Source organism: Cryptomeria japonica, chromosome 9 (genome assembly GCF_030272615.1).
Source record: "Cryptomeria japonica chromosome 9, Sugi_1.0, whole genome shotgun sequence".
Lineage (NCBI taxonomy): Eukaryota > Viridiplantae > Streptophyta > Pinopsida > Cupressales > Cupressaceae > Cryptomeria > Cryptomeria japonica.
The window spans coordinates 188,242,009-188,265,567 of NC_081413.1; the positions used below are offsets into that span (position 1 = coordinate 188,242,009).

Sequence of the window (23,559 nt, forward strand, 5' to 3'; positions counted from 1 at the left end):
GTGTGACTGTTTGAATGAAATCCTTCAAAGAGGTTCCTAGTGGGTGGTGAACCTATGTAACTAGGGAACAATAAGAACATAGGAGATTATTGGCATAGTTCAAGGTACCAAGAACTTCAAAACTTCACCAAGGTTCTAAGTTCATAGTCGATCACTAATAAGGTTCTTGATAGAACTCTAAGTGTTGAAAATGATACCGGAGGAGAACTTCTCAAAAGTTATAATTCCTTTTATGGGTGGTAAAAAGAGAAAAAAGATATTTTTAGTGCTCCTTTTATAACTAGGAATTGAGAATCTTCAAGGCTTCAGGTTCCCAATCAATCCTCGACATGGTAAAGAAAATGACAAGTGTGTAGTAGAAAAGACTTGAAAAGCTCTAGGAATGTGAAGAACCCCTAACAATAGTTCTTGACGAGCATTTAGTTCTAAAAAAGCCACAAATGCTAACACAAATCAAGAATTCGTGATGGGTGATGAAGTTTCTACAACTAGAAACTAGTAAAGGAAGCTTTAGCTAATAATTTCAAACGAGTCACAAACCTCCAACACAAGAAAAATGAGAATGTTTTAAAATAATGAGACACCATTAATATATTTCAATTCCACAACGGCCGATTTTTTTTTTTTTTTTTCATAGAGCCAACATGACCATACCATTTATAGATTGTTATTACATTGGATTTCTTGGGTGATTTCTTGACCCTAGTGCTAAACCCCATCAATGCCATCAGTGCTCATGCATAGTAGAGGTACAAAGAATGTTCTTCACCTACATATTATCCTTGGAAAGGATACATTTTTTGCATAGAGCATGATGAAGATGATGGCTAGGGCATGGGCATCCCCTTTGTAACATGTTTCTTGACGGGTTCAGAAACTTTAACCGACATAATTCCTTAAAAAAAAAGGTAATTAGTTTTCAATCTAATAAAAATAATATTCTCATAAATATTACGAAATGATTTGCCCATATATGAGAATTATATTAGACGATGACCTTAGAACAAATTTTTTGTTGACTCTTAAGTTTAACTTTGCTTCTAGAGATATGTTCTCAACATATGTAAAGGTAAACTCCACACTTGTGGAAATGAACTTGATGGTGGATTTGAACTTCGTATGTGGAAATTAACTAGCCTATTTTGTATTACTAAAAAGGTTTTGGTTCAATCTATTGGACTACATATGAGAAAATGGTGTCTATTTTTCTTTGTCAAATCCATATGATTCAATAATGATGAACAAGTATTTGAAATAACAAACAAACATGTAACATCATCCTAAAGTGTTGAAGCAACATTTTTGTATGTTTATAGTTAATTTCTAAATATACTTAATAGATGTCTAGATTGTACATTAATAACTCCTAAACGATTTAAATGAACTTGAATTAGTTCTTATATATCATCCTAATGTACAATTGAAAATAAGATTCATAAATTACAAAGATTAAGATTTAATAAATTTTAAAAATTGACAATCCCAATGGATACACATACTTACTACCAATCTAAATTATAATATCAATAATGAATAAACTCTTAAAACATATAAAAACAAAAGCTGAGCTTTAAATAAAATTATTTGTCAACTCCTATAAAAAATTACATAATATATTCAATGCACTAATAACATTTACTGTGGAAAAAAAATAAAAAATTCCAAGCTGTGAAATGTGCAGATTCAATCCAGAGAGATTGGAATACATTCCATAGAGTGGAAAATTGTGCGACTGTGGGGAAAACGGCACGGGTATGACATTTTCACTGTTACATCAGTTAAATAGAAAACCTTAATTGCGAAGGCAATGATAGACTTTTATAGTTTTGTTCAAAGCCTCTTCAAAGTTCACAAGCAATAGGTAGTGCCTTGAATGCAGCGGCTTTTTTGCCAAATGTACAGAAAATAAAAAATAAAGAGCAGTGAAATTTGTTTATAGCTCAAAATGCATGGGAGACCTCGAAAGTCGTCAGGCGATGGAGAAAAAGACGTCGCAGAGGCAGCTCGTCTTCAGTCTCTGCAAACTCAGTTCTTCAAAAATCATCATGACAAAATGTATGCCAAACTTGATCCGGATCACAGTATCTGTTTGTTTCTGCAATAAAAACAATCCGCATTTGTTAATTAGGGCATATTAAACAAGTATGGAGCAAAAAAGGTTTTAGGAAAACATCATAAAGTTTTAAAAATCTGAATTGAGATGTATATTTTTTTGAGCAGATATAGTAAAGAAGCTCTTGAGATTAGTGCCAGTCTCGCTGAAATCAACCCTGAAATTTACACCGTATGGAATTACCGCAAGATGGCTGTAAAATTTTTGTTGGAATCTGAAGGCGATGGTGATGCAATTAGGGAGATCCTTAACGGAGAACTTCGCTTGGTACTACCTTTATGTCCTATTTTAATTATAATTTGACCATGGCAAGGGATCGATTTGTATATTTCCTTTTTTAAAGGCAACTGTGAGCTTCGAAACATCGGGGTTTATTTTTTTGGCAAATTTATTTGAAAATAGGAATAATATCTTTTTAATTTTTTAATTTTTGGCTTAGTGAGCCTGGATACGTGGAATTTCTCTCGCTCGTTGTCTGTTTTGTTTTTATAACTTATTTTAATATACTAAATTCCCTGTGTTTTTCATTGGAATTAGACCGGTCTAAACACAAACTCAAGGGCTCTATGTTTGCTGATGTTTACTTTGTGTTTTTGCATGGCAATGTGGGTACTGTTGAGACAGAAGTCGGCTTACATTCAGTAGCTTATTTTAGGCTCGAAGTTGTAAACAACGTAAAACTCAATCAGATTTGGCAATTTAATCACTTAAAACACAATCAAAACCTCCAATAATTGAGTAAAATCGCATATAATATCTCCCGTTATACGCTAATCACGTATTTCTCTTTCCAAATGTGCAGAACATTAAATTTAGATGTTTGAACAAAGAAGGGAAGGGGGTTTCACAGCTTTTAGGCTTGTCTTGTTTATTTTTTGTGTTTTTTTAATTTAGTACCGAGTTTTCCAATTTGAATTAGAAGCGTCTGCAGTTTTGCAGATTATAGGCTTTTTCCTCATCCATTTTTATGTTCCATTTATTATTGACTTGAGTGGTCTCTGTTGGACTCACATAGGCTGACTCTGTCGAGTTTCTCAGAATCTCGTAGAGTTCATTATTATGAATTGTATAGACCGCAGCTGGATGGACTTCTAGTTTTAAAAAGGATTTGATTCACTGGATTCAGGGCCTTTTTTCACCTTTCAAGATCTTGCAAAATCTGGAAGTTCAGATTGAAATTGAACAAATAGAGAAATGTTGTACCCCTCTAGTAAGTAGCAAATAAATGAAATGAAATGAAATTTTTTAATGATGTTCATGAGACCAGATAGTCTATGGGAACCAAGATTGGAAACAACATGATAAACTCAAGAGGTCCAATCAATGAATTGCGAACCTCTACTTCTAATTGTCAACTATTTCTTTGCTGATCATGGTTCTTCTGCTATGGATTTTGATCAAGTAATCTTCCATCTTCACAATTCGCTCCTCCTTGAACAAAGTAGTTTGAGATTCAACTTTTAGAGTATAGCATATTTGGCTTGAATGTCCTCATAAGCCAAACACTCCTTGATGCAATGCCATTTTGTTTCTACCAACCCTGATGTGCAGAGATGACAAACCTTGTCAAGCCACACCTCCTTGTGTGTTTTCCACTTCCTTGTTTTGCACCTAAGGTGGTGTGTGCTAGTTCTTAACTGGGCTATTAGCATTTTAGCTTACAATTTTATATCTGCCTCTATAGAGTGTTTTTGCTCATGGTCAGATGTGGGATCGAATTGTGTGACATAATTTTTTCACTTGAGATGCTTTGTCCACATCACTACTTTGACTTTCTCTCTTGCATACCTTTTGATTATTGGATTTACATTTGGACATTCTTGCTTATTAATTCTCCATTTACTCATCCACTTGATATTTTGTTTCATCCACGTGTTTTTCCTTCTATTTAGCTTTTCTCCTGCCACAATATTGGGCCAGCTTGAACTTCCATGTTCCCTATTCTCTTCAAATATTCTAACAGCTGTATCATCACAGCTGTTTCAACTGGGAAGGCTCTGGCCTTAACCAAGGCAATCTCATATGCCATGGCTTTAATTCTATGTTCCATCAAGTTTCTGGGACGTGGAGACGGGGGGCATATTTTAGGGATGGGAATTTTTGAGGCCATTTTTGGGGATGACAAGGGATGGCAAAGGGGACAGCTATATATATATATTTAAAAAATTTAGGGAAATTTCAAATATTCATATGATACTTGATAGCCTGATAGGTCTGCTCAAAGCCATCCCTGCACTACGCAAAAAAATTAGCGAAATTTCAAATATTCATATGATACTTTATAGCCTGATAGGTCTGCTCGAATCCATCCCTGCACTAAGCCCAAGAGCAGACACTTGCCCTCTTGGCTGCAGTGGCAGGCAACATGGACATCCACTCGGGGTGGTCTACCGAGTGGGGTGTTTGTACCTCCTTTCCCTATCCATGCCTCCTATCCATGCCTCATCCCCTAAGGTCAATAATCAATTATTGTAGAGTTAGAGAGGAGATTGTAGTAGGGGGCCTCTTAATTGTCCTATCTAAGCCCAAGAGCGGATCTTTGCCCTCTTGGCCCCAATGGCAGTCAACATGGACATCCACTCGAGGTGGCCTACTTAGATGGCAATCTCATAATTACCCCTCTTCCTTACACTTCCTTTCCTACGCGATTGGGGTTTACAAACAGATTCATGATCAGACCTATGTGTTTAATATTCAACATATATTTATGAGAGATTGTATCATAAATGCTGATTAGTAGTGCATAGGCTAAATATATACCACAAGAGTACTTGTTAAGATTATTAGATGTTTGATACAACAGATCTGAATCGGATTAGTTAGAATCTGATGTCGATTGTTTATCTGTTGCTTACACGCCTTTCCGATCTGGATATTATCTCCTTTTGCTGATTGCTGTAATTACATGGAGTCCATGATGATGTTCTTTCCAAATGCTGATTGCTTGATGATGTTCTTCTAATCTGCCTTGATTTTATAAATGCAGACTATAGATGTAGCAAAATTTCTCATCCACTTTTATGTCCTCTTCCCAAGGATAATTCTGCCCTGTATTTTAATGTCCTACCTCTCTAGGACACTGAATTTTCTGAACAGTAGAAGAACACCTGCTTGTTCTTTAATTAAATTAATAATACTATATGTTTTTTCTTTGAATGTGATCTTTTGCAGAAGGTGTAGTTGTTTTTTTGTTTGAAGTTTTGAAAGAATGAAGATAAATGCCTCCTAATAACAAGAAGTAAATTGAAAAACTGATTTGGAATTACATTTAAGCTCAATACTTATATCAGTATTCTATTGAAAATGAATACATCAATCTTCTTTAATAGTTCTATTACAAGCAAGTGAAGTCCCTTAAACCATTACTAACATACCCGGTAGTTTGTAGAGGAAAAGTTGAATTCTAGATGTAGCACACAACTAAGGTGCTCACTCTGAAAATGAGGTGCTTACTCAGTAAAAGATTCACAAAGATCACAAATCTGATTCTTTTCTCTCCAAATTGCTGCCACATGGTAGTCTATTGAAGACGATAATGATAGAGTGTTTAGACTAATTTTCCCCCTTGAGTTGGGGTTTATTGTACACTCCAAATTCTTTAGATGGTACGGCCTGTTGTAGGTCTGTTTTGACGTGTTTTGATATACCTTTCACTGCTGCAACCTGTTGTGATGTATTCACACATCGTCCCATTACAAATAGGGACCCCAACTTTTTTTCTGCTTTCTAGGGTATAGTTAGAGTCTTTTGCTATTAACCTTTGCATTGGAGAGGTATAGTTGGTCAAGAGGCCAAGAGTTAGGAGGATAGTCCTTCGTGAGGGGTGAAGTGAAGTGACGAATGAATGGATGAGCCCTTTATATCAAGCCTAGTCAACATTGCAATGTTTCCTTCATCATCCAGATGATTTGAGCATACTTCAATGAGAGGTGAGGTCTGGGAGTAAAATTTGACTAAGTAAGCTAAAATTTCCTTTGCTCCAGTCTAGGAGCGAATTTTATTTCCATTGCTCCCCTTTAGGAGCGAAATCCCTCTTAGGCCTTCCAAATCATCTAAAACTGCTTCTAGCCATCATGAGATGTCTTGGTTTGAGCAATGAATGCGATACTAGATCAAAGAAACCTAAAATTGGCTAAGTGCAAGGTTATTTCCATTGCTCCTCTCCAGGAGCGAAATCTACTTCCTTTGCTCCTTGGTTGGAGCGAAATCTTCTTCTATTGCCTTCATCTTGGAGTGAAGTTAACATCTTGAGCACATTTGAGTAAAATGACTAAGTTATAATGCATTTGGCATCATTTTGATCATAGAAGAAGTGAAGAGCATCATGATTTTAACTAAGTAATGGAGGGAAGAAGGTAGATTTGAGTCGTTTCCTTTGCTCCTCTCTAGGAGTGAAAAACATTTCCATTGCTCTCCTTTGAGAGCGAATTTCCCTTCCATTGCCTTGGGGTGAGAAGAAAATCCTATCCAAAGCAAGCATTGAGACCTTTTGATGAATGAAAGCTAAACCTAAGACATGATGTGATAAGACCGAGCTAGAGGATGAACTTGAAGATCATTTCCTTTGCTCCTTCTCAGGAGCGAAATCCACTTCCTTTGCCCTTGGTGGAATGATTCGATGTATTTAAGTTGGTGGAATGAAGGTTGATGAGTAAAAAGGAGTTAAAACTTCAACTCGGAGTCATTTCCTTTGCTCCTTGTTAGGAGCAAAATTCACTTCCATTGCTCCTCAGTGGGAGCGAATTTTACTTCCTTTGCTCATGGATAGGAGTGAAATTCTCTCTAAGGCTTTCCTTAAGGCTAATTTGACACATCTACACACTAGGAAGGCAAAATCACAAGGTCTAAAGTTGATGCAAAGGCAAGGAACTGATAAAACCTAGCTAAGAAGTGAGTTTGAGGCCTACTTCCTTTGCTCTCTGACAGGAGTGAAAATCCCTTCCATTGCTCCTTGTTGGGAGTGAATTTGTGTTCCTTTGCCTGAGTCTAGGAGCACAATTGCTTATAGAGCCTTCCTCTAGGTTGATTTGATGCACTTGAAGTGATGAAAGGCAAAATTTGATTAAGTGTGAGAGAATTTCCTTTTCTCCCTAATTGGAGCGAAATTTACATCCTTTGTTCCTTCGCAAGAGCGAAATTTGCTTCCTTTGCTCTTAGTTGAGAGCAAAATTGATTCTAGAGCCTTCTTTGAGGTCAATTTGACATGTTTTCATGTATGAGTGGCTAAAGACTAAAGGTTTGAGTCAATGGAATGAAGGTAAGTGAATGATATTGAGCTAAGAATCCAAATTGCAATGACTTCCTTTGCTCCCTGATTGGAGCGAAAAACACTTCCTTTGCTCCAAATTAGGAGCGAATTTCACTTCTATTGCCCCAATCTAGAAGCAAAATTATCCTCAAAGCATTCAATGAAGATGATTTGATAAATTTTGCACATGAGGATTAAAGAACTTAAGGAAATGAATTGATGAAGTGAAGAAGCAGCTATGACATCAAGGATTCACTCCAAGACAGTCTCAAGATCCAAAACTAAGAGGAAGTCAATATCTACACCTTGCACCAAGACATTCAAGAAGATAGTTTGAGAAGAGTTAATCAAAGTTAGAAGATCATCATCATCACTGCTGAAGTTGGATAATGTTGAGTATCAAGAAATGTTATTCAATACTCATTCATGATGATGAACCCAGTCCACAAAGTGCAAATTGAGGTGTCATCCCAGTCACTACTCACCAATCAGAGGAGTTCCACATCAGAATGTCCTGATTCAATGAACCAAGCTCATACATGGGGGCACAAACTTCAATGTACCTACACCCACTATCTCTTGGTCGAATGTTCTAAAGATGACATGTGTCAAAATGTTGTAATTGTTTCATTGGCTAGAATAGAGTTTGTTGTAACAAACCCTAATTAGGGTTTCATTGTAAAATTTGGGCCATTGATGGAGATTCAATCCAGATCGTTCATTGTAATGAGCTCTCCATATAAAACTCAAGCTCTTCATTTGTAAAGGGGAATAGTTAGCAATAATGAATAGTGAATAGTAGATAGTAATTAGAGTAGAAGTTATATTAGGAGAAGGCAAAGATTGTTGCCAAAATCTTGTTGTAAAGAGCATATGATTTCATTGAAGTTATGGTGAATTAATGTGTCATTTCAACAAGTTGCATGGTCTCTACTTCTCAACTCATTTGCTTTCATGTTGATTAGATTGAATGGAGGAAATCATTGAATGCATTTGTGTGGAATCCATTTAGTCCATACCACTAGCCTCTTGTTGATTGTAAGTGTGCCTTGTGTGGTCAACTGGAATGACACGAGCTTAACTTCAAATTGTTATACATCCATTGTTTATGCATTAACTTGAATGGTAATCAATGCTTGATGATAATGATTTGAAAATCTTTGAATTGCACCTTAGCAGATTGCATTGAGCTTGTGGCAAATTGTTCAGTTTGATGATGAGACCTTGCCCAGTATGATTCCATCGAATCATTCACTCTTCTATTGCATTCTTAGGAGTAGCTTAATCTTCCTAAACCCTATGCCTTTTGCTCTTTCTTTATTCTCCAAGCGAGTAGTTAGGATCTAAGTTCCAGCAATTCAAGCGTTCAAATGTAAGTCCCCTTTGTGATTCTAGCATTTTCACATCAAACCATTGGGCTTATCCACACGTTGTGACCCGACATAAAAGAACCTTGGAGTTATCTCAAGTGATCCTTAGGCGAATCTTCAGCATTTGAGAGACTTTGTTCAAGAGAGGATAAGATACTTTTGGGTATTTTATTCTGTGTTTGCGTGTGCATAAAAAACACATCAACATAACCTTTTAGAACTTGTTTGCTGTATAGGAAAAGATAGTACTATAACTTGTAGCTGATTAGAACGTAGTTTGGGGTGAAAATAATCTTCAAAGAGCTGGATAAGAGGGTCGGCCAGCCAAGCAGCCACCTCACTACAGCCGCTAATGTAAACTCTTCAATTGGTCCAAAAGATTCCTCAAAACCACTGCTAAGTCTTCACACAAAATGCTCTCATATGTCAATTTACCCCTGTGCAAAGATGAACTAAAAAATGTATTACCAAGTCCTCCAAGCCAAGAAGTATGGCCACACACACAAGCAAGGAGGTGGCTTCAAATTTGCAAACCAAAACTTATTTTCTCTAGTGCTCAATGGAAACCCCTGATATGGAGTTCCTCCTCACACCCTTGGCTGGTCTCTCATAGCTGCAGATGTGCTACAACAATGGAGGTTTCCGTCTCCAAAGTCTTCTAAAACCCTAAGGTTTACAAACTCCTCAAGGGAAGCAAAAAGAGAAATAATATCCAACATAACCTTTTACCTTTTTATGAGTCTCCAAAGATACGCCCTAATTAGTTCCGAACCCTAACACTCCAATCAGATTTTATAATTTAAATAATGGTTACCTTTTCCACATAGTAATATTCCACTTAAGAGTGCTCACTTTGGGTTATATGCTTTTCCACATAAACCAACTTTTTATCTCTCACTTCCCCTTCCACTCTCTCACTATGAATAAGAACTTAGGAAAGGTGAAAACTTTATAATATAATGTGTTTTAAGTGACCCAAAGGGAAACTATGAAGTTCTATGCATCAACTTTAATATCTCTTTTAATTTGCTCTTTTCTCTCTCATGGATACCAGGCAAGGAAGCACCTCACTTTCTCTCTCTAAGAAAGCTCACTCTTGTTGTTTGTAATTAGGGCTGGCAGATTCCAATTGCCTTGGGCAACATTGGAATCCGCCTCCATCATATAGGGCCAGGCCCAATACACCTCGGCTCCCACCTAAAAGGCTCCCACGCTACACTTAAACACATCACGCCTCCTTGATAGGGCGGACCCTATCCAATTCAATTAAAAGGTTAATATAATTAATAATGTTTAAATGCAAAGAAGGCCGACATGTTAAAAGGTAATATGTCTCCTATAAATGTAACATTTGCTTCTCATTATCATCACTCAATTCAAGCAGATGAAAATCATATTCGGTGAAAAGCAAACTTTATTTTAAGGCATCTGGCAAACAGCGAACTTCTCTAGATAGCAGCAGTAGACAGCGAACTCCATTAGGTAGCAGCAGATCCTCAATAGGAGACAGCGAACTCCATCAGACATCAGCAGATCCCTAATTGAAGGCAGCGAACTTCATAAGAGGCAGCAGACCATATCCAAAATACAGCGAACTCCATTAAAGGACTGTGACCTACTTGAAAGGTACTGCTACCCTTGCTGCACACAGAAAATCCGATAAGGAGGACTACAGATTGCAATCTTCTTTAACAAACTAATTAAGAAGTCTTCTATCTCGTCTATCTTGTGACTGCAACCTCCATACTCCAGATAAGTGTGTAATGTTCAGTTGAATTCAAAATCATAATCAGATCTGAGGATCCTTTGGCTGGGTTTTTCCTCCTTGGAGGTTTTCCCAGGGTAACTGTGTTTTGTCTTTTGCATTTCATTTCCTTTATTATGCTTAAGTCTGGAAAACAATAAATTAATTAACCTTATTCTAATTTTCTGAGTTTTATTCAATCTGAAAGTACTAAAATTAACAACTCTCTCTAAGGTTTGTCACTTTCTGATGATGTTTAATCTAGTTTCAAGCTGGCATCTTGAAAGTGACAATAAAAAACTGGCTCAATCCTGAAATACTCTGAAATAGTACTTGAAACTCGAGGAAAACACCATCATAAATGTCCTTTAGCCATCTCATTAGTCTATAAGACTCGTTGATAGACTAATTTTTGATCACTGATCCTAACTAGAAAGAGGGGACATTACATGTATAGCCTTCAAGAAAGGCGTAGGGTTATAACTTATATCCTTTGCAATGGTTACCCTTCTTATCTAAAGATGTGTCTTTTTAAGTTAATAGTTGCATTAGACTGTAGGCTGCTTATATCTGAATCTGTTTTTTTTTCCCTTACTCAATCGAATGACCTACCTTATATATCTTCAAGGAGGGGACGGGGAGTCACCTTCTTTCCAAAAATTTCACCTCCTGGAAACAATGCATCACTTCCAAATTAGTTGTGGTTCTTCTTTTACATTAATCGCCTCAGTCCTAGTTAGTTTGTTTGGGTAATTGCCTAGTAATATATTTGCTGCTCTTCAAATAATACTCCCTTTTTATTGCTGTTTGGAGAGAGTAATTAATATACAATTTCTTAAACTCCTGTTCTAGGTCGGCCCTCCCTATTTTGTCTTGGGTTGGCCCTTTAACAGATACAACCAATTTTATTTATTATTTTTTATTTTGAGTCAGCCCTCCCCCATTGACTTCTTAGCCGCTCATATTCTATTATTTAATGCTGCGATTGGTGTTTATAAAGGCTCTAATTTCGGCAGGGGTATGACAGTCTGCCCCTTTCAAAAGTTGCTCATCCTCAAGCAACAGTGTTTAGTACGATTCCCAAAAATGGCTGCGTTACTCTAATATTATCTTCCACTACGTTACTCTAATATTTTTTTGAGTTGCATGTTTGAACCCGGATGAGTGAAGTATCTTAATAGATTAAGACCAGTTTTCTCTCATCTTAGAACGGAAGACAAAATATTATCTACTGAAAACTGATTTTTCTCTTGTATTGGTAAGGGACTCGTTTGACTGGTCTGACATATGATTATCTCTTTGATTCGAAGCAAGGGTGAGCTTTCCATATGTTAAGATGAGGATTAGAAGCAGACACACATCTATGACCTCAATTTTGAAATGATCGTGCTAACTACACATTATAAAATGGAGACCTTATGATGTTAGGAATTTGTTCACTGAAGCTCATTGTTTGTATTGTAGTTGTACCCTAACACAATTTGTTCAAGAAAGCATAGACTGTTATGAATTTGACTGTTAAAGAAGCTTTGACAAATTACTACGTTTAATCATGCTTTGTGCTTTATCTGTTACTATTTTTGAATATGATGTTAGTGATGTCTCCTATTGTGTGACAAGCAGTTTGTGAAATGATAAGTATCGTTACTTATGACTGCAGCAGTGAGGAAACCCTAAATGATGTTTCACTCCATCATTACATAAGGTACTTGATAGGTATACAAATATGTCTAGATTTCTTGCTTTATAAGTTGTTGGATGGTTATGTCTAAGTCAATAGTTAAGAGATCTTATGATAGTTGGTGAGATAAATTTCTCAAAAGCGTGTAGAGGCCACATTATTTATGATACAAGTTTTGATCCAAACATGTCTAGAAGATGCTGTGAAAACTTAACTGGATATCAATACTGTCTATATACAGAGTGTTTGATACTTATTGAATTTCATGTTGATATCTGTGACATGACAGAATTGCCATCTAACTTGGAGATTGAGATGTCCAGCTACGGAGAAGAGTTTGGAAATGCCCAATAACTTGTATGTATGGCAACAAATTCTATAAGCTCAAGGTTTTAAACAGGTGGATTTCAAGAGGGGACTACTAAGTCTTGTGTTGTAAACTTGTCATGGATGTGTTCTTGACAATGGTACTGTTATTATAGACTGCCCCTCATATGATTTTATGGCTATTGTCTAATGTCTTAGCGCCTTATTGTTTGTCATGGATATATTGTGAGTGGTTATTATTTTCAACATCTCCTTGTTATATTCATTAAGTTCTTACACCCTCACTTTATGGTGCTTGATGTAATGTCCCCACTTTGAAATAGAATTTAATAATAAATAATAATAATAAAATTTAAATATTAAAAATTAAATTAAAATATAAAATAATATAATTAAATATAATTGATTAAAATTTAATTAAGTTAATGAATGTTCAAAAGACATGGAAGGAAAAGTTGTGATTCCCTCAACAATGAGATATAAAAGGGAGAAGAGAACCTCATTTGGGAGGGGGGATAAATTGGAAATCAGAAGTGGAGATCTGATTATGAATGGTTATGTCCCTTTCAAAGGGCAGAAAAAATCAAGAGTTACGCTCTTTCAAAAGGTGCTAATGGTGAAAGGGTGTCTCTTGCCAAAGGGCATGCAGGATGAAGAGGTGTGACCTCTCCCTTACATTGAGAGATATAAAGGGAAGGAATCAAAGCATCTAGTGTCATCACCATGGATCAGATCGAATCAGAACTGTCATTAAGTTACAGGCAGTAACATCCTTGTTCTTGGTGGTATGCATGGTCCTTGTTCTTGGTGGTATGCATGGGGATGTGTTTAATAAGTATGCTTAATATATATGAAGCCCGATAATGTTCTTATGCAGAATTAATAGTAATATTAATATGGACTGCAACATGTATGACAGTCATACTTAATTTCATATATATATTCATAAGACATAAGAAATTAGTATACTTATAGTCTAAATCATGTTATTACTGTCAGTATTTAAGGAGATGGGAATGAGATGTTCCAAAGAGGGGCAGTCTAAATCCAAGCAATAGGTTAAGTCCCAAGATAGGGTGGGGATCAGCAACCCATAAACCTTGAGGGTATAGACCCAAGATAGGTAAGGGCTTGGATCTGTAAACTTTGAAGGAGCCTATTGTATTTGGTCTCTAAGCTCTTTGGTAACATACATAAATCCTTATCCCTTAAAACCAAAGTAGTAGCAGGGTTTGATAGCTATATTAAGAACTAAGAATAATGAAATTAATCATCTAACGAGGAAAATAAATAAGAACTTGTTAATAACTAATTGAAGAATGTCAATAAATTTTAGTATATTGAAATAGATCAGGTAGGAGACATTACACTTGAGCACCTGCATTTTCATACATTCTTCCTTCCTATCCTTTGGCATACACCCTATGTTGTCTTACCAATGTTATGTAGGGGATTGTGAGACATTGTGTTTGCAAAAGGAAGGGTCTTGATAATTTAAAACATATACTCCATTTTTTAAAATTTGAATGCAAGAATATGGCTCTTGAAATATTTATAAGAACCCTCATGGAATAACTTTGTTAAAAACACTTTAAACATGATGCAAAGACATAAGGTATACATCATGAAGTAATCATGCTGAAAACATGATAGACATGGGGCAAACACATAGGATTAGAAGCATACATAAGACACAAAGCATGGAGTTAACATGTGTGATGTTGAAAAATTAGGGTTTCCACCACAAGAAGGATGAAAACCGCTAATTTGTACTTGGGGATCATTACATGAAAAGAGGTGTAAATCTGATGGATCTTGCCACAAACTAGCAAGGATTAAGGGTTGAGAATTATGTTGGATTTATTGGATTTGATTGGACTGCCCTCTTTTAAGTTGAATTGTGAAAATGTATGCTAGAATTGATGTAAAAACACATGAACAATAAGCTACAGTCGTCGGATCGAGCCACAAACCTGGATCTGAGGATTGTAAGAATATTCAGATCTGTTCCTAGGAGGAGTTCCTGATTTGTTGGGACAGAGATGGTGGTCGTTTTGGTCCTCTGCACTTTTCGCATTCCAATGGGGGATTGATTTGTCATTGTGAATATAGCCAATTCTAAAGATTGCAGCTCCGCACTTGCTCGTGCGCACAGTAGGGAAGGGAAATAGGTTGGGAATAGGGTTTTGCCTTAGGTCAAACCACGGTTTTGGAATTAACCATGAAATAGAAATGAAATATGATTGAATTGCAGTAATGGAAATGTTCTCCTTTTGAGGGAGATGTTGAATAATGATTGAAACACAAATGCTATACCTCCTTGTGAAGTTTTGTTTGTCTCCACATGGAATTAGGGTTTCATGAAGTCTTTAATAACATAGAACAAGAATGTCAACTCCAATGCTTGAATCTTGACCTCATCTCTGCTCCAATGCTTGAAAGAAGACCGATTGTTTGCTCACTTGAACTTGAATGCTTGATTGCTTGATGTTGAATTGAATTGATGTGTGTGATGTCTAAATGAGAGGGGTAGACCTCCTTTAATATTTGTCCGTTGAAAAAAAAACTTAATTCTCCTACATGAGCCGACACGGGGTCCGGATTCGCCCAAACCTTGTGATCGTTAAGGTGCCCAAAATTGAGTCTTAATTGGGAGGGCCAGGGTGCTGGGCGCTTTGGTCCCTTGAGGACTTGGGTGCCACACCCTGGTCCTACACAATCAAAGACCAAAAATTGAGGCCAGAATGAAGTGTGAGGTGAAAATGGTGGCAAAATTGCATAGTATGAGCAAAATCAGGTCCCAGTCAGCTCTTGAGGCATGAACGCTAAGGTGAGGGCCCAAATGCGGACAAAATTGTAAGGGAGTACAATTTAGGATGCTACAACATGCTGAAACACATTTGGTAAGAGTATACTTATGAATACACATAAGGCATGAATCATATACATAGATGAAGTATACATATGAATACACTTAAGGCATGAAGCATATGCGTGAATTCATGTAGCACATAAAGCATGAAGTATATGCATGAATACACTTAAGGCATGAAGCATACACGTGAGTACACGTAGCACACAAAGCATGAAGTATACACATGAATACACTTAAGGCATGAAGCATATACGTGAATACATGTAGCACATAAAGCATGGAGTATACACATGAACACACTTAAGGCATGAAGGTTACATGTAAGGCATGGAGTATACATGTCAGGCATGAAGTACAAATACATGTAAGGCATGATGCAATATGAAGCACCACATAAGGCATGAAATAATACACGTAAATACACATAAGACATGAAGTGTATACGTAAGGCATGAAGCCATATAAATACACGTCGAGCATGAAGCCATATAAATAAACGCAAGGCACGAAGCCATATAAATACACGCCAAGTATGAATCATACATTTGAAAGGTACACACATATAGAAAGGGTTGAATAGATAACCCTAATTGAATAGTGGTTAAGTGGGTTTGTCTTGCAAGCTGGCAGGATTAAGGCTCTAATACCAATTGTAACGTCCCCTTCTGGACTTATCCTAGAATTTGCCCTAGAATCACAAATGCAATAAAGCAAGAGATGAAATAGGGTTAGGGTTATATCATTACCAAGTAAAATATCCTTCTTAACAAGATGATCCTTGATTTAAACCTTGCAACCATAACCAAGGATACATAGACATACATACATATACATATATTTATACTTTTCAAATTATTAGGGTTAGATGATATCATGCAATAATCTCAAATCAATAAATAGACAAATTCTATTTTACTCTCTACTATTCAACATGTTAGGGCTTGGGTGATGAAGCATGATAGGTCCGCCCAAAGCCATCCTTGCACTAAGCCCAAGAGCGGACACTTGCCCTCTTGGCCCTAGTGGCAAGCAACATGGACATCCACTTGGGTTGGTCTACCTAGTGGGGTGCTTGTACCTGCTTTCCCTATCCATGCCTTATCCCTTAGGGTCAATAATCAATCATTGTAGATTCGGGGAGGAGATCGTAATAGGGGCCTTTTAATTGTCCTATCTAAGCCCAAGAGCGGATCTTTGACTTCCAATCCTATAGCTCCCAAAATAATAAAGTGTGGTAGAAATGTTTTCTATAACTAGAAGAAAATAAATAAAGATTCAAAGAAAGCATAGTAAACAATGTTCCATCAAGTTAAAGAGGACTAACTTGGATGTTCTCAAAATCTAAATCTATTTTCATATTAATGACCAAGTCTTTAAAATATTTTTTGCATTTTTTTCTCCTTTTTAAAAATAAAAACTTAGGACCATACAACTCTACATAAATTTGGATTGTCATATGATAAATAGAGTAGCCAGATACTTCTTTGTCCGTTGCTGGGCGCGCGTATTATTCAAAACGGATATGTATCTGATACGACCCGGATACACATCGGATATTGTACCCACACATGCCCAAAAAACCTTGATTTTTCCAACCATGCTAGATACTATGTGATTTGATTTTGTTAAATTTGACATAATTCTTCTTAAATTTAATTAAAAAAAACTTCATTCATGCAATTTTTTAATAAAAAATCTGGTATAAACAAAACCTACACCAAATGAGAAAGACAAATGAAATGTTTTTCTATTTCGGTGACCCATTTTTTGGGTTATATTCTAATGTAGCTCTACTATTCTTGCATATTGTAAATTGTTAAATCAACTTATAATTATTTATGTGGCAATTTTGTGTCTATATTGCTTTTGAAGTAATGAAAATCTCCTCTAATAACTTAGAAAATTGTGTTAAATATGTGTATGTATTCTTTATGAATGTTGTATCCAGCCGTATCCGTATTGGGGGTCTTAAAAAATGGCCGTATCCATATCTGATACTGCATCCGTATCCGTGTCCATGCAACTTTGATAATAAGTCATTGGCGATCCGTATTATAAAAGATTTCAATCTTTTGCCGTGCATAGTTTCTGGTAACATTTTTTTTTTTGGGATAAGAACTGCATGGGTGTCTGTATAATGGATGGCAAATTTTGTGTTTTGTTTAGTTGAACTAATTGGACATTTGTTTCTTTGGGCTAAGGGTATTTCGGGATTTTACAAGCTTGACAGTGTTGTCCTAGGCCAGCCCACCTTATCTCAATGGGGCTTGTGAGGTGAGCATGCTGGGGATTGAACCCAATGGGTGCCCCTTAACCACCATCAATTTGGCCCAATGGACATAGTTGGATGCATTTTAAATAGCTTATATTTTGTTTCTAATTTCTAGTGAAGAAATTTGATGGCACTAAATTAACTAGTGCTTTGCGAGTGTCTGGTGTGATCTTTGTTAGGATATTCAATTTTTGAAGTAGCAATTGATATTGATTTTGTTCTATTGGCAAGTTTATTATGTATCATGGTAGCCTGTTTTTTCTTGGTTATGTTGCAAAAAACAGGTAGAGAGAGCTTTGAAAAGGAACTTCAAGTCATATTGTCCATGGTACCACCGCAAATGGGTGATTAACATGGGTTATTTGGATTCCTCTTTAGACCGTGAATTTCAGCTTTTAGATCAGTTCCTTAAAGCAGATGGCCGCAATTTTCATGGATGGAATTACCGCAGGTGATAATTGTGATTTCTAAAACAATATTGATTTTTTCAAGCAGTTCCTGCTTTCATTTAAGAGCCTTTGAAGGACACATTGTATAATCTGTTTGGTTATTTGGTGTTTGCTAGATTTGTTGCAGCATTAAAAAAAGTTCCTGATGAGGAGGAGTTGAATTTTACAACAAAGAAGATAAATGAAAATTTCAGCAACTATTCTGCTTGGCATAACCGCAGGTGTGGACAATAGCAGCCTTGGTTTCATTTATATATATTTGTTTTATTTTGAAGCAACTAAGTTTGCCACTGTTAGCCCCATAAAGTTCAAAATGAATCCAAATCTTCAATCAATTACAATGCAGCATACTAGCAACAGAGCTTTTGCAAGCTCATGTGAAAAACTTTTGAACAAATTACTTTTGGATATAATCTAAAAAAATATTTGTTTGAAACAGAGGACAGTTCCCACGGACAGTGATTCAGGTCTCCAGTATATCAACATTTGTTAGTTGACAATGAACTGTTCATATGCCATGCAATTTGTTTATTGCTCCAAGTTACGATTAATGAACAAAAATATTTTTATATTAACAATGACGGAATCTTTGTAGTGGTGCTAGCACTGATGAACATCCATGGAGTAAATTCCAATGGAATTAAGATATAAAAGAATATAATTAAAATTTAATTAAGTTAATGAAAGATCAAAAGACATGGAATGAAAAGTTGTGATTCCCCCAAACATGAGATATAAAAGGGAGAAGAGTACCTCATTTGAGGGGGGATAATTGGAAAAATAAGAACTGCAGATGTGATTGTGAAAGGTTGTGTCCATTCCAAAAGGAAGAAATAATTAAGAGTTGCACTCTTTCAAAGGGTGCTAATGGTGAAAGGGTGTGTCTCTTGCCAAAGGGCATACATGATGAAGAGGTGTGACTTCTATTAATTTTTATACTTTCAGATTAATGTTAAACTCAGAAATCAAAATTTAGTTTCTAATTAGTTGTTTGTTGTAGAATTTAGAGATTTCTAGATTTAGGCATAACATAGAAATGAACAAATAAGAACAAAACACAATTACCCTGGGAAAACCTCCTAGGAGGAAAAACCCAGCCAGAAAAGATCCTCAGATCTGATTATGGATTAGATTCAATATTCTGATTACAATACTTATCTCAAGTACTTGTAGAGGTCTGAGATGTTCACTCTTAGGGCTGATGAAATCTTCCACAAGTCTGCACTTTCACAAGCATTAGATCTGCCCCTTTAGCGCACCAATCTGCAATCAGGTTCATACACTGGATCTGCACTTTTATTGCATCTTAGATCTGCACTTATGCTTGAAACTGATCAGTAACTCTAGCGCCTTAATTCTGGAACAGTTTGCACTCCTTTATGACAGCATGTACTTGATATTGGCTCCTTCAATGGCAGGTGTGATTCACATAAGTTCCTTCTTCAGCGTTTGCATTTAGGCAGATGTATGTTTCACATCATTAGGCAGATGTATATTTCACATCATTAGGCAGATGCATATTTCGCATGAAAGGATATATTAATTGTGTATTGAATGAGGTGAAGATGTCTTTATTTATATGTGATGCAAGATCCATTTATGTCGGCCTATAATAAATTAATAACCTTTAATTTATTTATATCTGTTTTACCGAAATGCTTTATTAGATAGGGTCGGTCCTATTCATGGGTGCACGTTATCTTGAATGTAGCGTGGGGTTTTGGGAAGTGCCGTGAGAGAGGGCCCAGCCCTATACGTTGAAGGAGGGGTCAGCCCTTTGGGCGGATTCCAATGTTGCCCAAGGCAATTGGAATCCGCCATTCCTACCTAATTACAATCAACAACTTCTCCCTCACAATAAGTGATATAAAGGAAAGGAATCAAAAGCCTGCAGTGATATCACCATCGATCAGATCAAAACTGTTATTAAGTTACAGGCAGTAACATCCTTGTTCTTGGTGGTATGCATGGGCATGTGCTTAATATGTATGCTTAATATATGAAGCCTGATCATGTTCTTATGCAGTATTTAACAGTCATATTAATATAGACTGTCTTATCCCCGCCATGACACTAGACCAAAACAGTAAACAGATCCCAACCGTAATATGAAATTGTCTTATGCAAGTAAGACTTCACAATTTCATTGATCGTAGAACATGCTAAAATTGTCTATCCTCAACAGTCAGAGATATTGCAGGGCAGATATGATAAGATTTGATATATAGTAAATAATATTTATATGAAAGAACCTATCCTTTTCCCTTCTAGTAGCGATCTTCTCTAGGATGGAATGAGGGATTAGTTAGAATAAACAGCGATACATTAAAAAGAGCGATTAAATCATGAAGAGACATACGGTTTGTAGCAAAGGAACACATCCCATTCCAACAGTCACCACTTTGAAGGAAGGTTGTAACCCTCCAAGCCTGAGGGATGAGTATAAGAAGACAACACCCACAGATTTGGCATTAATAAGAAAGTAAATATACAGCAGTTCGATTCTATACAGTGGTTGTGGTATGAGTTCCCCTTACATAGCATAATGAATGCTGTTTATATCTGCATTCTACTGACTAATAACGTATTAGTACTTATGATCAGTATTTATTGGTAATTAATTACTGATCAATGCTTAAGTATTGCATTGGTGTTTGAGGATCGAATAATCTTGAAAAAGGGGAGCATAAAGAATGGATCGAACCTGCAACCATCAGGGAGATAAGGCGATACTCTGGGTTTTTTCTATTAAAGAGACAAAGATATTCCCTCTCTAACCCACCCTTAATAGTTAAGAATTATAATCCAGGGTAAACTAGGGCATTTTATAAAAGGGGACATTATAAAGTCCTAGGTTAAAGCCCATAAGCCATCATTTGCCCAAGGAAGTATTAGAGAAATGTTATAATCTAAGAACATTGACATAAACAAGACTTGGTGCTTTCTCGTGCTTTAGCTGTACACCACAATAACATATGTTTAATTAACAAGACATCACTGCGTGTATTATGTTACTAAGATAATGGTGTTGAAACTTGATCAAGTGTATAAAATGTAAAACAAGTCTCATAAAGGGGATGGGTCATAGGATCACATGTTATCATCTCGAAAGGTTATGAGGTCATTATGGTGATACCCATCTAAAGTTTTCTAGGTTCTTAGTTATCACGCATAACAGCAACCATGTTTTGAGCTTAACTACTAAGAACTATTCCTATGCATCAAGTTGATAAGCATGTTCTCTCCCAAAGCTTAACATACTTTATCTTACAAGTCTCAAGTGTAAATATTAAGATGTTTATCAATACGGGTGTCTATTAGAAGGTTTTATCAATTAGAACATATAATGAACGCTAAGATTCATGAAGATATATAACTAACAATTCAAGTGGTGTGTGCTTGAACAAGCGACATTCAAGCTTTGGTGGTATTGAACAAGTCTCATATTCCCAAGGAAGTGATACCACATTTTCCTAGCATCGTAGGACAAGATGAAAAAGACCCTTTAGAGTCTGAAGAAAAGGAATCATAATTCTCTTTTATTTGATAATTGGAAAACCACAACAACTTAAAGCATCCTCCAAATCATTTTCTTCCTCCCTTCATACAACCTACTAAGGCCCTCTTAAGAGTGCAGACATTATTAGAAATAAAATTTTGCGTGTACCAGCAATACTAATAAAGAATAGGCCTTGAGAACATGGTGAACCTAGTTACACAAGAAGAGGAAACGAAACTAGAATTGGATATAGAAAACAATTGTTCACCTCTGCATGTTTGGGTTGTCAAATGATATTAATGATGGATAGAATATGTAAAACCTAGTGAACTTAGGTAAGACAAGAAATGGGGAATATTCATGTAAAATATAAGTAGTTCAATTATGGAAATATATACATTAGAATGATGATCATGGCAAAATGATTATATTTGAGAAGAGAATTTTGCGAAGGTAATTAATGTGAAATAAGCCACAAGAGAGTAGATGAAACTAGCATTGAACTCTCTCATGTGCTATGAAATACTGAATTTCATAAGTTTTCCATGTATTCTTGTATTCTCATCCACTATGCATAAAATGAGATCCCGTCATAAGTGTTAATGCTTTTGAGGATTACATCTCTTTTTCCTCGTGTTGAAGAATTATGAATTATCGTGAGCTTAAATCATTTTAGGTTGATAATAATGTGCCTAGTATTGAAAAGTAATTAGATGATCACCTTTTTTGACGCAAGAATTGGATCAGATAGTAAGCTAAAGGTGTTAGTTGAAGTGCAAAATCCTAGTGGATTAAACCAAATTGTATTTTTTGTATCCTTGAGTTGTATAAGTGTAAGTTACTACATATTAGCCTAGTAAAGGTTTTTGGAACGATTGTAAACCCTTGTGTTTATGAAAGGGATTGATCTGATTTCGATAACTTCCCATGTCTAAAATATCCACATATTATTAAGTGATAAAGTATGAGGGATATACCAGTATGGTAAGTAATTGCAAGTGCTATAGGTGAGGATGTCTCAAGCAGGATACTGGAAATTCTTCATCTTATTGATATAATTAGGTATAGATAACATTGGTCGTAACTAGTTGACCTGAAAGACATAAAATAGGTGTGGGTGTATTCTTGAATAGATATTTTTTCTCACATTGCCATCTTTTTTGCAAAAGAAGCAGGTGTTTAAGGCCCTTATTCCAACTCACTCATAGCTAAAACCCTTTCTTGTAAATGAAAACAGAGATTCAAGAAGAGATTCAGCTACCTGTAATGAAATAAAAAATTTAACATTAAGATGTAGAAAAGTTGTTCTAGTTTTTTCAACTTTCAAAACTGCACCCATGGGTTTGAAAGCCTGAGGTAGCAAATACCATAGTTGTGGAGGAACACTCCTAATTTCCATCCATCTTTTAGATTCATCATATAGTAACATTCACATCAGGGTCCTAGGAACAACCATAAAAGCTGATTAATCTTTTTTCAAAAAATGCTTATTAATTAATATCTTCGCACACTCGAATCTTAAGGAAAAAAAGGACTTGTTGAAGTATTCTTAAAAAGGAATATAAACTCCCCCTTTTCCTGCATATGGAACCAAGCCAAACATCATTAAACTTGGTAGATGGAAGGGAATCTTGATCTAGACAAAGAAATAATAGAATCACTTTTTAACCTACATTTTCCTCCATGTATGATAATTAATTTATTAGTGTTCTTAGGAAAAGGAGTGTACTTGTTAGATTGATTTTTTGATTTCACACTCTCTTTCCCTCCTAACATTCCTTGTCCAATTCCTTGCCGAAGTCTGAACCTTGCCCCTTTAGAAACTGTTGTAACGTCTTATGCACATAGCACCTCATGAAATGTCTGACTAGTGTTTTTCAGAGCTGAATCCTCAGCAAAATAATTTTCAGTATCCCGCTTTGAGAGATTATATTTGCTTCCCTTAATGTCATTGCTTTTACTTCACCCCTCATTCTTTGCT

At 36.0% G+C, this 23,559-nt stretch overlaps 1 protein-coding gene across 1 annotated transcript in view; it reads left to right on the forward strand.

Annotated features, from left to right (window-relative positions):
* Positions 1 to 1,628: 1,628 nt before the first annotated feature.
* Positions 1,629 to 23,559, forward strand: part of LOC131038330 (geranylgeranyl transferase type-2 subunit alpha 1) — a 114,392-nt gene continuing 92,461 nt past the window's right edge. Inside the window, exons 1-4 of the mRNA XM_057970716.2 lie at positions 1,629 to 2,055; positions 2,221 to 2,380; positions 17,915 to 18,081; positions 18,196 to 18,300. Of these exons, the coding sequence (XP_057826699.1) occupies positions 1,946 to 2,055; positions 2,221 to 2,380; positions 17,915 to 18,081; positions 18,196 to 18,300 (542 nt within the window). The 5' untranslated portion in view covers positions 1,629 to 1,945. The remainder of the gene's footprint in view (positions 2,056 to 2,220; positions 2,381 to 17,914; positions 18,082 to 18,195; positions 18,301 to 23,559) is intronic.